A 15,123-nucleotide genomic window follows, 5' to 3' on the forward strand; every position below is an offset into this window, starting at 1 on the left:
TTGTAAGGTTTGTATGTCCCACAATCATGGAAACACTATATAATTCAACTCATGTATATTTCCAGGAATTCATTGAAGCATCATTCAGTGACGCAACAACAGAAACACGTGGGCGTTGCCATGACACCTGCGGCGCTCAGCTGTCAACAAACGTCACGTCGCTGCGGCAGGTGATTACCCAAGGCGAGCGTTCTTGATGTATTGCTGATCTATTTACGCTGTATCCTTAACGAGCAGAGAAAAGATCATGCAATAATGCTGCGTTGTGCTGATAGTCAAATGGGTGAAGAGGTGACGTTTTCGAATGCAGCACGTGTGAAGTAGTTGAAAGAAGGAACAGTTATAGGTAAGTAGTGATAGACCAACCCCCATATTCAAGGGAGTGGTTATTATGCGTCTTACTGGTGCTCTAAGAAGCAATGGAGGCAAAAAATAGTGACACATAAGTTATGTCAGAAGTGAACAGTGCTTTGAATCTTGTCTGGTTTTATTATTACAGATCTGAAAGTCTTTGGTTGCTACAGGAAAGAGAAGAATGCATATAGATTGGGAGTACCTTCGAGGGGTGGCAGATGAAGCAGGGGACTGGGAGGAGGCCCAGCTGGAGGAGCTCTACCAGGTCAGTATGTCATGTCCCTCTGTCACAATGTCATGGAAAGGCTGAGGGAAATTGATAAGAAGGCAGAGTGAATTAGTCATATTTGGGTTGGGTCATTGTGTGTACCTAATCTGTAGGAATATGTAGTACACCTCCATTCCACAAAATTTCACCCAAAGCCTACATGTAGTATGTATATAAGTGACCTCACTATATATGTATTTATTATAAGACTGAATTGATAAATGATGCCATGCCACTGGCTGTGCTGCATGATTTATTATGATGTTAATTCTATTGGGTCAATAAAATTAGCATGTGGGTTATGACGCTCAAAAATCATTAACATTACTTTTTTAACTAAATCAAGGTTTCAATAATCAAGGCAGCCCTCTCTTCAGTGTCTGACTTCTTCACAAGTTGGGTGTTTATTGTGTTATGTGCAGGCCCTGGCTGGCATCACCAGGGTGCGGACACGAGACAAGACGGTGGAGAAACTGGAGATGCTGTTCACACTGAGCCAGGCTGTGATGCTGGCCAAACACACACAGGTGAGGCCTCTCAAGGGACTGATCTTGAAGTAGACTTTCTTGGATTTCTGCAAGGAAATACAGGTTACTGTTTTTTATATACAGTACATATTTTCATTGATACCCATTATAGAGACTTTTCTTGAACAAACTTTTATTACACGATAGCATATGAATAGTAAATGGAATGAAATTAAAACCTATAAAAAAATGAGTGTTTAACATTTGTGCATAGCTGTTTCTAGCTTTCTTTTATTTAGTACATTGCCATGTCCCTTTCTGTAACTGCAGGCCTTGGCCCTGGAGGAGGAACTGGGCCACCTGGCAGAGTCTGCTGGCCGTAGGGACGCCAAGAGGGAGCGAGAGCTGGAGCAGGAGGTGAAGCGCCTTCAAAAGTTGATTCAAAATGGAGAAGCTGTAGGAAAGGAAGATGAGCACATTGCATATGTAAGTCAACAGGTAGTGTATACTCAGCAAAGCATGTATATATAGAGTGTGTATAGTATTATTCTGAGAGAAATGTGAAGATTTTTTTTCTTAATTTAGGCACAGTAAGCTTTACAAGTAATCTTTTCAAAGGACTGGTCATCCAGCTGGCGACTAAAGAAGAAAGAAATGGAAGAGTCACTAAGACAGAAGAACATTGAGCTACAGCAGTTCATGGATGACCTACAGGTGTGTGCAGAGACAGTTTTACCAGCCAATCTTCTATCTTATAAATGTACTCTCATTGAAGTTTGTTACACTTAAAGTGGAATTCATAATTTTAGATCATTAATACTCTACATTATCAGAGTTTCCAACAATGATTTTTTGTGTACGTATTATTAAGTAATGCATCTTTTAATGAATGTGTAGGCATTAATTCTCGAGAAGTGCAAAGGACCGTGTGGGAAAATGATGATAAGAGATCCAGTATTTATGTATCAGTGAGTAGCTTCTGAACCTCCAGGCATGTGATGAGGAGAGAGGAACTTTGCGTGTATCGTTGGTTGAAATGGAGGAACGTCTGGCAGAGGCAACCAAGGAAATCTCCAGCATCACTTCAGACTACCTGCAGCTCAAGGAGTCACACAAACATGTCCAGGGTGTGTGATTAGACCAGCAGTAATGTAATCATGGTATTTGGCAGACATACTGTATGTATGCTGCTGGTACTGTGTTCTTTGCCATCACTATGTCATCTTATTTCACCAGTGATCTCCAATTTCAACATGCTCTTTTGATTCAAACTTTCAAGCATTCTTTTTCTGGTAAATATCCAATTTCTTATTATTACCTGTAAAGAAAGAAAGAGATGGGGTAAAATAGTTTTTGATGATACAGTAATATTTTTGTGTGGAGTTATGCACATCTATTTGTTGTCCCCAGAGAGGCTCATGATGGCACAAGGTGAGCTAGAGGGTGTTCGCAGCCACGTGGAGGAGCTGTCTGGTGAAAAGGCTCGTATCCAGCGCCGATATGATGAGCTGAGTGCTGCTGTGGATGCCAGAGTGGATCAGCTAGAGGTACACTCATTTATAAGTAGAATTTGACTTTAAATGGAAAACTTATTTATTTATATGTATTTTTATAGTCCCTTTTTTTTCTCACTTTTAGAAAATTTTCATTAGTTGTAATCTATGCTCATACTGTCTTATCTTCATATATATACCAGCATCCAACTTTTGTTCCTTGCATGGACCACATTCCATTGTGTGTGTTTATAGATACTGTCTATAGTTGCTTGTCAAGTCTCATTGTATGCATATTTTGCATTCATACTCATTCTTGTTCTTATAATCATTGCAGGTTGTGGTGAGACAAAGAGAGGAAGAGTTGCAGAATGTGAAGGCTCAGCTGCAGCAAAGGCCCATGCTTGCCTCAGGTGCTTACATTCATGGCGAGTCTGTAAGAATTCTACAGCTAGAGAAGGTTAGTTTTTTTGTACAGCATAAAAATATCCTGTGTATGGTATTTCCTTCATGATGTCCACTTAATAAGCAAGCAGTCTGCATAGGATTTTATTTTAATTTGGTTTGTTTCCATATATTAGTATTGCAAAGTAATCACTTCATGTTCATTCATTCAGTATATTAATATTGTCCTATTTTTTTCTATTAGTGCAGGTGTATATAATTTTGTACTCTTCACCATTGGTACAAGTGATGAGTATGGTATGTACATACACAGGAACTGAAGGAGAGGGGAGAGGAAGTGAGTCATTTGAGCCAACAACTGAAGGAGGCAAGCAAGGAGATGGACAACAGTGCACATGTCATTGCCCAGTTGAAGAAAGCCAAAGTGTGAGTCATTGAATGGTTAACAAAACATTGCTAATCACTAAAAAATGGAAAATGTAGAGGTAGATGAAAATTTTGTTCAATCAACAGATGTGAAAAGAAAAATAGTAATTGAGAAAAAGGGCAGAGAATATTGCACCATCGTTAGAAATAAAATAAAGCAAATAGACAATTGAAAATAAAAAGTTTTCTCATGACAGGAAAGGTTATATGCATAATTAGCTGAATTTCAGTCCAGCAGCCAGTGCAGAGAGTGGCATGATTATACAGCTGCGCAGTGAGCTGAGTGATGCCCGGAAGCAGCTGCAACAGATGCGCACACAGCTGTTGGCTGCTGAGGAAGATGCTCAGCTCCATGCACAAGATGTGAGTCATTCTGTGCATGGCAGTGTTGATATGTTGTTGTGTTCAGAGTGTATCTGTTTGCTATATATACTCTGTCCATCTTTTAAGATAAACATTCAAATTGAATTTGTAGAGATGCTGTTAACTTAAGGAATGAATATGAATACTTCCAGGAAATGGGACAACAATGATTTTTTTTAACTATATGGCTAAGACAAAAAATGTGAGCTTAGTTCAGGAGTCAACAGCCATTAGTATGATGAATGATAACCTTTATATTTATATCTCAGCTGTCAACAGTAATTGGTGAGCTGCAGTCCCATCTTGCTGGGGAATTCTCCCTGGCAGATGCAGTGCGGGAGTTGAAGGAGGTGCGGAGTCAAGTGAGGATGAGGGACACCCAACTCACCCAGCTGACAGGTCTCGTCAACTCCTTGCAGATCAATATCAATGATGTGTTGGATGAAAACTGCCAGCTTAGGTGAGGATTTGCCTTCCTAGTCATCTGCTTATGTGAAGTACTGTGCTTACAGTGAAGTCATTGTGAAACAGTATTATAAGAAAACTTGTCATCACACAGGGAGCAGTTGAATCTTGAGCCCCGTGAAGACATTGACCTGCCGGGGGTGAAGAAGACTCACTGGCAGGAGAGCAAGAGTATCATAGAGCGCCTCACCAGCCAGGTCAACAAGCTGCAGGATGATAAGGTTGCTCTGCGTACAAAGGTTAGTCCATTGATGCTTTTCTTTCCTTTATGTAAGGTGCAGTCGTCTATGGGACAAAAGTGTGAGGAAAAGAGCCACTGAGAGTGAGAGTCCCAAGAGAGAGAGAGAGAGAGAGAGAGATAAGAAAGAATTGTGTTTTGGCTCATTAGTGAAGATAATATGACTTCATCAATCCATGACAGAATAAAGTAATCAGTGAGAGAGAGAGAGAGAAAGATTGAATTAAGAAACATGTACTACAATATACTGTCCTTCAGTTAATTACTGTATAAGAAAAGAGGTTCACTTTTTCTATTTTTAAAACTTTTTATTATTCGGTTTTGTTTTCTCCTGTTTATATGACCCCTGGAAAGATATCAGTTGTCATCAGTAATTATTAGACATTTTGTGTTGTAAATGCAATGGTATGATCTTGTTCTTTCACATATATTACTGCAATGGTTATGTTAGTAAAACATAGTCAAATTTTTCAGATATATGAAATGACCCGAGAGCTTTCCAACACGAAGAGTTCCTTGCAGCTTACCACAATAGAGGTTCCCAGAGCAGCCAAACCTGGTCAGTGACAATGGAAATCCACATCACTTAATGTCTTCACAATTATTAAGGTAGTTTTCTAAAATGGATAAAGCTAATGATATAATTTTCTTTCTAGCAGAGCCATCATCGGGACAGCAGCTACAGTCTCTTGAGGGGCAGATAACCCACCTTAGTGATGCAGTGAGTCAACTTCTTCACCAGCGCTGGGAAGATTACACCGACCATGACACACAGGCACAGCTGGAGGCACTGCAGGCAAAGTGTCTGAGGTGAGAGTTGTATTTCCTTAATTTTGCATCTTTTTCCTTATTTTGTTTTGTGTTGTGTGCCGATTAACTTGTATCTTTCCTTAAAGATTTAATTTCTTTTAGGCTTGAAGGTGAAAAGGCTTCATTAGAGAGAGTGATTCAGAATGAGCTGAAGAGGAAAAAGCCTCCAGAAAAAGAAGAGACACCAAGGAGTTCCCAGGAAGAAGTTTCCCCACAAGCCATATCAGAGCTGGCCAGCAGGTCTCCCACGGCTGCCCTGGATCAGCTCATCAAGGCCCTTGGTGACCTGCCTCCCTCAACAGAAGAGATTATTGCTAAACTCAAAAGTCAAGTCAATTATTTAATGCAGGTAATCAGTTTTTTCCCCTTTATTTGTTAGTTATATTCTAAATTCAGAATATCAGTTTAGTACGATCTAATATTTTTTTTGTTCATTAAATGACCCAAAGTAATTTCTGTTATATAATTATTCATGTGGTATATGATGCATTTACTGGACTGACTTCTCATCGTGTATGTTTCACTCAGGAGTGCAGTAAGAGAGAAGAAGAAATCAGTGAGAGAGAGAAGACAGTTGGTATCTACACTGCACAGTTTGAGGATTTGAGAGTGCAAGTGTCAGATCTCAATACACTGGTAAGCTGCTTCATAATTGTTAGAGAGGGAATGTCTCTAATCCATTACATTGTAAAGTGATGATATTTTGCAGAACTCTTTCTTGTTTTGTCATTTATCAAGCCATGTATACATGATATTGTCCCCAAATACTTAAAATTTAATACTTTTCCAATTTCTTTCTTTCTATAAGTATCTGAAATTTTTTTACTGCTGCCATACTTATGCCATTATTTTTTTTAAAAGTCATGCTTTTCCATCATATTAGAAACCATCACTGTGCTCTCCTCAACATTTATCTTCAGTGTCCCTTTCAGAATACTCAGTTGTTAAGATGTACAATTCATATTGATTTGAGAGGTGTCTTAAAAATTGTTATCCTTGTCCAAATGTATTTATGAGTTCCTTTTCTTTAGGAATATAGCACATTACACTGAAATTTTGTAATGTACCTCTAGTATCTGCTGAACTGTCTTAATTTATCTTGCAGTTAGCCAAGGAGCAGGAGCAATGGCAGACAGAGAAAGCAGAACTGGGAAAGACCTTGAATGATCTGGAGGGTGAGGTGGGTGCTCTGAAGGCCCAGAGGGAGGAGCTGCAGGCTGCCCTCGACACTCTTGCCTCCTGCCAGCCTGGTGCTGATGCCAAGGTGAGACTCACATAAGCTGTCTAATCCTTTCTTTACACATGGTTAAAGTGATGCCAATCCATCCTTTCTTGCTATGTTACTAAGCATTATCTTCTTCATATTTGTAGCTGGGAAGAAAACTTGCTGAGCTTCGATACGATTTGGAGATATCAAAGCGTCTTAGTACTAACCAGGAGAAGGACATTTTCTCCCTGCACCAGCAACTCAAAGAACGACTAGAGACTCTCCAGCAGAGTCTTCTTCAAGTGCAGCAGGTGTGTGGCCTCAGGGAGGGTGTCACACTAAGTTATTCATCATAAACATATAGTGATGTGTTTATGGTAACAACATTTCTGTGAATTATTTAACTAATAGAATTTGAATTGTGTAGTAAATATATATATATATATATATATATATATATATATATATATATATATATATATATATATATATATATATATATATATATATATATATTCAATGCTACTTTGAGAGAGGTTATTGTAAGAAGAACAATAGTAAATAAATTTCATCATCAGAATTTGATTATGATTTTGCACTGTATTGAAAACAGAACAACTGTTTTTATACTTGAAGGTGGACCATTCATTTTTTATTTGTATGAATCATTTGATACATTGATTTTTTCTTTCCTTGCACAAATAAAGCTTAAGCATGAAAGTGAGAAAGAACAAGAGATTTTGAAGCATCGCATCTACCGGCTTGAGAATGAACTGAGTCAATGTGTTCCACGGACAGCAGCGGACCAGACCTGTGCTCAGCTGGCTGCCACCACGGCCAAGTATCGCTCCCTGCTTCAGGCACAAAGCCACATGGTATGCAATCAGTTCTATGGTTGATTATCTTTACTGTAGCCTTGTATGGGCATGTTCATGTTTGTATAGCATTGTAGTCACAAGTCCAGTATTATAGTTAGTAAAGACAAGAATATTCAATGTACAAAGATGAATAATGAAAGAATGGTAGAGCTAGAAAATGATAATAGAATGGCTGATTACATTTGCAAATAAATCTCAAATGAAGTTTTTTCTCATCTTAAGATGCAGGAAAAAACTCAAGGGCAGGAACTTGAGGCTGAGAAACAAAAACTACTGCATGAACGGGAACAGTTGTGCCAGCAGCTTCAGAGTGCCAGGGAGAAGGTGCATTCTCTCCAGGCCTCTCTCAACTTGGTGGGAGGCAGTGCCACACCAGTCCAGGTAACATGTCCAGAATCATATGAGATATGCACCAATATATGTACAAATTTAGAATCAGCAGACTTATTCACATGTCTAAACAAAGCAATGGTTCTAGTAATATTGTTGTGCATACTTCCAGCCACAGATTGCTCTGCTGTCCAAGCAGTTGGCAGCCGTGGAATTGCGTGAACTAGCAGAGAAGCAGAAGGCTGAGCATGCAGCAGTCATGTACCAGACCATTAAGAGTAAGAAAGTTGGCCTATTTCTTGTTATGATTGCCACTATTTGAAATTCATTACTTTGATAGGAATTTGTTTCCTTCTCCTCCACAGATACACATATATCCTGCTCTCTTTTTTAACCTAACATGCTGGATTTGCAGGAGAGTGTGAGGAGTTGCACCGGAGGGTACAGGAGCTAGACAAGTCACTTGAAGCTACCTCCAAGATGAATCTCAGCCTGCAGACCACCGAGGCAGAGCTACGGCACAACCTCCAAGGCGCCATTCTGCCCCAGGAGTATGAGAGTGTCAGGAGGAAAGTGGAGGATCTCACCAATGAAAAAGTATGTGTTCTGGTTTTTGTAATAAATGTGACAATAAATGGTACTGATCATCTTATAACAGATAGCTTTCTTTATGTGTGCCATGTACTGTACATATGTGAACAGGGGCTACACATTAAGAGCCTCGCCCATTTGCCCCGCCACACCAAGGACTTGGAAACAGGCCTTCTTGGTTGTGAGCCAAGCATGTTGAATGGAAAGTCATGTGACAGATTTCTGATTGTAATGTCCTTGCTTGGCTAGGTCCAGCTGTCCTCCAGCATGCAGCATCTCAAGGCAGCATTGAATGTGATGGACACCCAGATGAAGCAAAGACAACTGCTCGAGTCCATCAGTCAGACTGAATTGGACCAGCTGAGGCAAGAGACCCAGGATCTGGCTGCTATCAGTGATGAACGTTCTAAAATACGTAAGATGCTGCTAGATATCTATGTACTCTTGCTGTTATTCATTTTTAAGTGATAAGAATTAGTGCATGAAACCATCTGAGATTGTCCTTAGAGGAAACAGAACATCATGTTTGTTTCATTGTGGGAATGAAATTATAGGGAGAAAAAAAAAAAGCTGTCTTTTCCCTTGTTCCATTTCTTCAAGTCACAAGGAATAGTGGCAATATTCCTTCAAACTGACCACAGGTTGTGTGACCCAGTCATTCTCCCCACCATCCAGGGAACTAATTATGTAGATTGATTTAACTTATACCAAATGAAACTATTGTAATGTATTGATGAGTTTGAGATCTTAGTTTAATTAACTCCCCCATTCCAGATTATCTTCATCAAGAGGTAACTTTTCTAAAAGTCAAGAACCTGGAGTTAATTCATCAAGTAGAAGAACTGAAACTTGTGGAGGAAAAGCAGAGTGCTGAGGTGTTCCGTTTGGCACAGCAGGTGAGGGACAGAGAGCGTCTGCTTGAGACTTCCACCGACACCAGCTGGGCCAGGGCCACTCGCCTCCACCTCATCATCAGAGACCTCAGGTGAGTGCTGTGCTGCTTTTGCTTTTGGGAGTCTGTTAACAGTCTTTACCTTATGTAAGGCTTTGGAGAATAGAGGTATAAATCAAATGTATTGTATTGTAGACAAGCAGTTTCAGGCCATGAAACATTTCAGGCTGTTCTTAGTTCTTTAAAAATAAAGTGCATATTTATCTTGACATTTCATTAAGGTACATGTAATTTTTTTTATTTCTTTGGTGCAGGCAACAGTATGCAGGTGCTGTGCCTCTGTCACAGCAAGAACAATTGGCTGACATCCTGGAGACAATGAGGCAAGAGAGAAACAGTCTCCAGGAAGCCTTACAGAGTGCTCAGCATGATAAGATGGAATCTCACATCACTCTCAGACAACTCAAAGTAAAACAGGAGGCTTTAGATGACCTCAAGACAGCCCTGTCATCCTCCAAACCCTCCACTCATGTGTCCAGCTGGTGCACCAAATTAGAAGAAGCCAGGCTAAGGAATGTTGAACTGGAGGAAAAGGTGCAAGCTTTTGAGTCAAATGAGATTCTCCATCTTAAACTGTTAGAGAAAAAAGAACAGAGGATAAGTGAATTGCAAACACAGTTAATTAGTTTGGAAAAGATGTGGATGGATGAGCAATTGGTGTGTGATGAAAGAGAGGCTGAGCTGAATGAAGCTCTAGCAAAGCACGAGAAGAGACACAAGGAAGCAGTGATCAACAGGAAGACTCTGACACTTCTTGACGTTCCTGACACATCGCTTCCGTTGTCAAAGCAGTTTGAGGAAACCTTGGATTGCTTGAGGAACAAAGTAACATTATTAGAAATAGCAGATAAAGAGACAGAGAAATTGAAAAATGAAAAGAGTACAATTCAGAAGGAACTCAGAGAAAAAGAAATAGAAGTTATTGCCAGAGACAAAATTATCAATGAATTAAGACAACTGGGTAAGGCCACAAAAGAGTCTACCAGCCATTCAAGGAAGATGAACATTCCAGAGACACAACAGAACTCAATGAAGTTCTGCCTGATGATGAGAGTGTAAGAGTGGTTATGGAGGGGCTGAAGGAACGCCTCCGTCTGAGCCAGAACACCATCACTCACTATCAGAACCTGCTTGCCAAAGAGCATGAGGAGAGACAGAGCCTTATTGCTAAATATAAGGATGAACTTTACCACATGACTCAGAAACGTGATGAGGCACAGGCCAAAGTGCGTGAACTCCAGTCTCAAATAGACAGCATTCCAACCCATGACTTTTCATCCTCGTCTTTGAAACAGGCACAGACAATCCAGATCCAGAATTTAGAAGAAACTATAAAAATGGTTGAAAAGCAACTGAACGAATCCAGAGCCCAGTTAAATGTCTCTGAGAAGAAGGTGATGGAACTGGAACGTGATTTGGCAATTTCTCGACGTGAGCATGCTGAGGAGAAAGACCATATGGAGGTATCTAGTCAGGTGCGAATACAGCAACACCAGAGGGAGGTGGAGAGACTGTCAGGTGAGATACACAAGTTGCGTGCAGAGAGAGATCAAATGCAAAATGAGATAAGTACATTAAAAACTTCTGCTAGTCGTACACCTTCAGCTATTATGAGAACACTGGTGGAGAAGTTGAGGGATCAGCTTATTGAGAAAGAGAAGCAGGTGGCCAAGCTCACTCTTGCTGTTAATGATATGAAGGAAAGTATATTACAAGAAGAAACTAAGCAGCAAGAGGCAGATCCAGTGAATGTTGAAAAGGAAGTATCCCAGGCTACCAGCAGACTGACTGAATCTTTTAAAGCAGAGTTGGAAAAGGTTTCAGCTGAGAGAGATGAACTGCGAAAGAATTACAATGAGCAGAGCCTCTCCTTGACAGAAATGAAAGAGAAAAGCAGTGCTGAAATAGGAGATCTCAGTCAAAAAGTTAAGACACTTACAACAGAAAAGCTAAAAATAGAGAGACTCATGCTCCAGCAGAAGAATGCTAACAGCACTCTGAAGAAGCGACTGGAAGACATGGAAGGGAGGTCTGCTGCAGCAGTAGCACGAACCATTGAGATTCTACAGGGGAAACTTGAGAAGATGGAAGGCACTGAGGAGGTCCAGGAGAGTGAAGCTCGAAGGGCCAGGAGCCATGAACAGGTGGTTAGGTGGGAGGAGAGGAAGAAAGTGAAGGTTGCAATGGACAAATTAAAAGCTCGAATTAAAGAGCTAGAAACTGCTCAGGAAGATAATGTCAAGAAACTCACCACCAGCAGAGAACTTTTGAGTAGAGTTGAAAAAGAAAAATTTTCTTTGCAACATAAATTTAACAATCTGAGTAAAACATCAACAGACAAGCTGTGTCGCGTCTGCCTGAAAACACTTGACTCTGCGGAAATAGGAAGTGCAAATCAAAGCCAGCCTTCCCCAGGCCCCCGTAGGAGACCCCTGAGGCAGACTAGGGTCAGCCCATCCCCTGAGAGAACACCAAAGAAACCAGTAGGAGGTGCTGAGAAAGAAGATCATACTCCTTCAGTTTCCCATGCATTACAATCGGAACAGGATGAAAATGAAATTAAGTTTAGACTACAGCTGAAAAAGGCACTGGAAGAGAAGCACAGCTTAGAGTCAAGGCTGCATGATGCTATGGAGGAAGTCGCTGCGCTAAGATACCGTTTGCAACAGAAAGAGGAGGAAGAGGAAGATAAACTTTTGACAGAAAGGAAAAGCCCAGCTGGTCGACGCAAAACAGGGGCAGCTGTGGTCTTGGAGTACGAGTCACGCATCACCACACTGGAGGAACAGTTGCGTCAGAAATCCAGGCTTCTGTGTCATGTGAAGGGTGTGGTACAGGAGGCTGCAGCAAGGGAGGAGACTCTGTTGAGGGAGAAGGAAACGTTACTGCAGAAATTGACATTATTGGAGGGCATATCTGAAGACACTCCTTCTGCACGGCTGGTTCATGAGCTGCGGCAAGCCAGACTGACAGTGACCAGACTACAGAGGCAGCTTGACAAACTCCAAAACAATGGTTAGTAGCACAGAGGGTGTGAACAGTTGGAGCGGTGTTTGCAGACTACTATTCTATTATTGCATTGTCTTTGGGTGTGAAAAATATGGTTCTAATGAAAAAAATTGGGATTAATTACTATTTTTGTATGTGTTTTAGTAATGAAATTGAAGTTCCTTGTTTAGTGTTTTCTTCTGTCATCAGAATGTATATTTAGTATGTAGTTGTTGTATGCTGCATCTGTTATTGAAATGGTAACTGTTGTGTTCATTCTCTAATTTTTATCCATTGTGTGTGCTTCCTTCTTGTATAGGTGTAGTGTTAGTATGAATTTGTGTGACTGTAAAGCTTCTTGTCACCAATTATTAAACAACCCTAATGCTACATACTCTCGTAAACCTCCTCCTCCGCCTCCTCCTCTTGCTCTCTACTACTCATTTCTCTTCTTTCATTAACAAACCCTATCAGAATTCTCTCTCTCTCTCTCTCTCTCTCTCTCTCTCTCTCTCTCTCTCTCTCTCTCTCTCTCTCTCTCTCTCTCTCGTAATAAGGAGGAAGGCTGATATCATAATGGCAACATATTCCCATCATTTAGCTAGCGGGGAGGAGGAGAAGCCATCAGGGGAGAGGATGGAGGGGCAGAGGAAGAGGAAGAAAGGGATGAGAGTATAGAAGGGAAGTAACAGGAGGAGGAGGAGGGGGAGGAGTGGGAAAAATATACTCATTGAGGATAATATGTGAGTTTTTAAGCTGAACAACTGTATTTCTTCCACACCTTCTTCTTATCTCTGTCCGTCATCTTTCAACATCCCTCTATCACTCAGCTAGACACTTCCTCATTCCCCATCTCGAGTGTAATATGGTAATGGTTTTTTAAAATGGATAGTTTATTTGTATTTTATTGTATATCTAGTTATTTATCTATGTGTCTATTTATGTATTTATTTTTCTTTCGATGTGAATACAAAAGAAGTACTTGTTGAAATATTACACTTCACTCAACATTTATGCATGAAAAAATGAATCTGCTGTGAAAAATATCTACTTTCAGACATATTGTGATAATTTTGATACGTTATGTCACTTTTTTGTCATTATCGTTATTTATTATTTCTTTTTTTTCCATCGCCATGACGCCATATTTCTCATCACCGTTACCTCAGTGATCCATAATGCAAACGTTACTCTGTCGCTACATCCTTGTACTGCCTTATCTTCCCATCATCATTAATACTGCTATACCACCCACCATCATCACCACCACTTCCCATCATTATCACCACCGCCGCCGCCATCACCGTCACTCGCTACTCCTCATACCTTCCCTTCCCTTTTCTCTCATTGTTATCATTACTTCTACTCCATCGTGTCTTTCCGGAGCGCCATAAACAGGATGCGATTATTGGCCAAAAAGACAATAGAAACTCGGCTTCTGTTTGGAAATATAAAGGTTATTTATTTCGAGAGAACAGTAGCGTGGCGTCGGGTGGCGAAAAATAGACGGAAAGTGAGAATGAAGGGAGGGAACTGGGAAGCCAAGGGAGGAGAGAAAGAAAGCAAAAGGCCCATTACGAAGGTCAAAGGGTAAAAGATCAATCAATAATATACACTGTACTCGGCGAACAGATAGTGCTAAGCCATTCACGTCCCTAAGACAAGGATTTCAATGGGGATTAGATACAAATTCGACCTTGTGGGTAAAATTTGTTTTATTTATCTATCTATACAAGTCTATCTATCTTTCTATCAGTTAATCTATTTATCTATCAGTCTATATCTATTTCGTAAAGGAAGATATGAAATAGACCTCTTTATTTCGTTGCTGTGTTACATAGCTCTGGTTTGCCCTCTTCCATTCCTGTTGTCCTCCTCGTGCCTCTCCTCGTCTTCTCCCTTGTCCTCCTCTTTCTCCTATCAACAGTTCACCACTTGTTCCCTCCTGATATAAAGCCTCCCTTGTATTCTGTTTCACCGCCTATAGTGTGTACCCCGGTTCGGCAGACACCAGACGCTACCCTCCCTCCCTCTGGCTCTTCGTCCTCTTCCTCCCCCATCTTGCTACCTCAGTACTCCCTTCCCCAGTACACCCACGCTCTCCATCGGCCCTTCATTACTCCCGCGTCCCCAGCTCACGTCCCACAGTCTCTTGGAGCCTCGGAACCTGACGGGTATAGACGAAGAGGGATTTATGACGATGGCAATAACGATGATGAAGATGACGATGAATGAATGGGTGTAGTGCTCAAGTGTGTGTATGTGTGATTATTTTTTTTTTCAGTTATTTGGGTATATAAGAAAGAGTAAATGAAGAGGAAACTGTAATATGCAAAAAATACTTATTTTTGCCGTGGAGTTTTGTCAGAGAGAGAGAGAGAGAGAGAGAGAGAGAGAGAGAGAGAGAGAGAGAGAGATTGTGTGTAGAAGGGAGGGTGTGCTGCCCACTAGGAAAACTTAGGAGGAAAAACATGCAAGAGATAAGAGTCATTTTACATTCGGAGAAGAGAGGGCCGGAGTGCACGTGAGAGGCGGGGAGCGACATACGATAAGGATACTGTACATTGTGTGACGCATGGTGGGCGGGAGGGGGGATGGGGAAAGACTAATTGAATGTGACAAACAGGATGCTGTGATGGTGATACTGAGGAAAATTAAGAGGAAATGGAGTCGTATTTATGATAAATGAAAAAATAATGTGCATTATAAAGGCTTCAAGGAAAACTGACTAACATAGTACGAATATGCGCAAGTGCAGAAGGAAAAAGTTGAAAATAAAACCTCTAAGAAGGCAATTAATAAATTTCGCTGAAAACTATGATGAGTAACAATGCTGGTATAAATATCGGCTTGAATCACGAGAGGAAAGAGGGATTAATTGAATAAAA

General features: G+C 40.7%; 1 protein-coding gene across 1 annotated transcript; it reads left to right on the forward strand.

Moving 5' to 3' along the window:
• Window positions 1-111: 111 nt before the first annotated feature.
• Window positions 112-12,421, forward strand: LOC123506257 (centrosomal protein of 290 kDa-like). Its single transcript, XM_045258194.1, is given in 26 exon segments — window positions 112-346; window positions 500-619; window positions 1,045-1,149; window positions 1,420-1,575; window positions 1,708-1,803; window positions 2,081-2,216; window positions 2,500-2,636; window positions 2,920-3,042; window positions 3,301-3,413; window positions 3,644-3,776; window positions 4,046-4,236; window positions 4,336-4,480; window positions 4,954-5,038; window positions 5,139-5,289; window positions 5,392-5,638; window positions 5,818-5,925; window positions 6,395-6,553; window positions 6,661-6,807; window positions 7,204-7,371; window positions 7,597-7,755; window positions 7,877-7,982; window positions 8,120-8,301; window positions 8,545-8,710; window positions 9,070-9,280; window positions 9,502-10,222; window positions 10,225-12,421. Coding segments are annotated over 25 exon segments (6,072 nt in total). The 5' UTR covers window positions 112-346; window positions 500-535; the 3' UTR covers window positions 12,268-12,421.
• Window positions 12,422-15,123: the final 2,702 nt, after the last annotated feature.

Source organism: Portunus trituberculatus, chromosome 19 (assembly GCF_017591435.1).
Source record: "Portunus trituberculatus isolate SZX2019 chromosome 19, ASM1759143v1, whole genome shotgun sequence".
NCBI lineage: Eukaryota > Metazoa > Arthropoda > Malacostraca > Decapoda > Portunidae > Portunus > Portunus trituberculatus.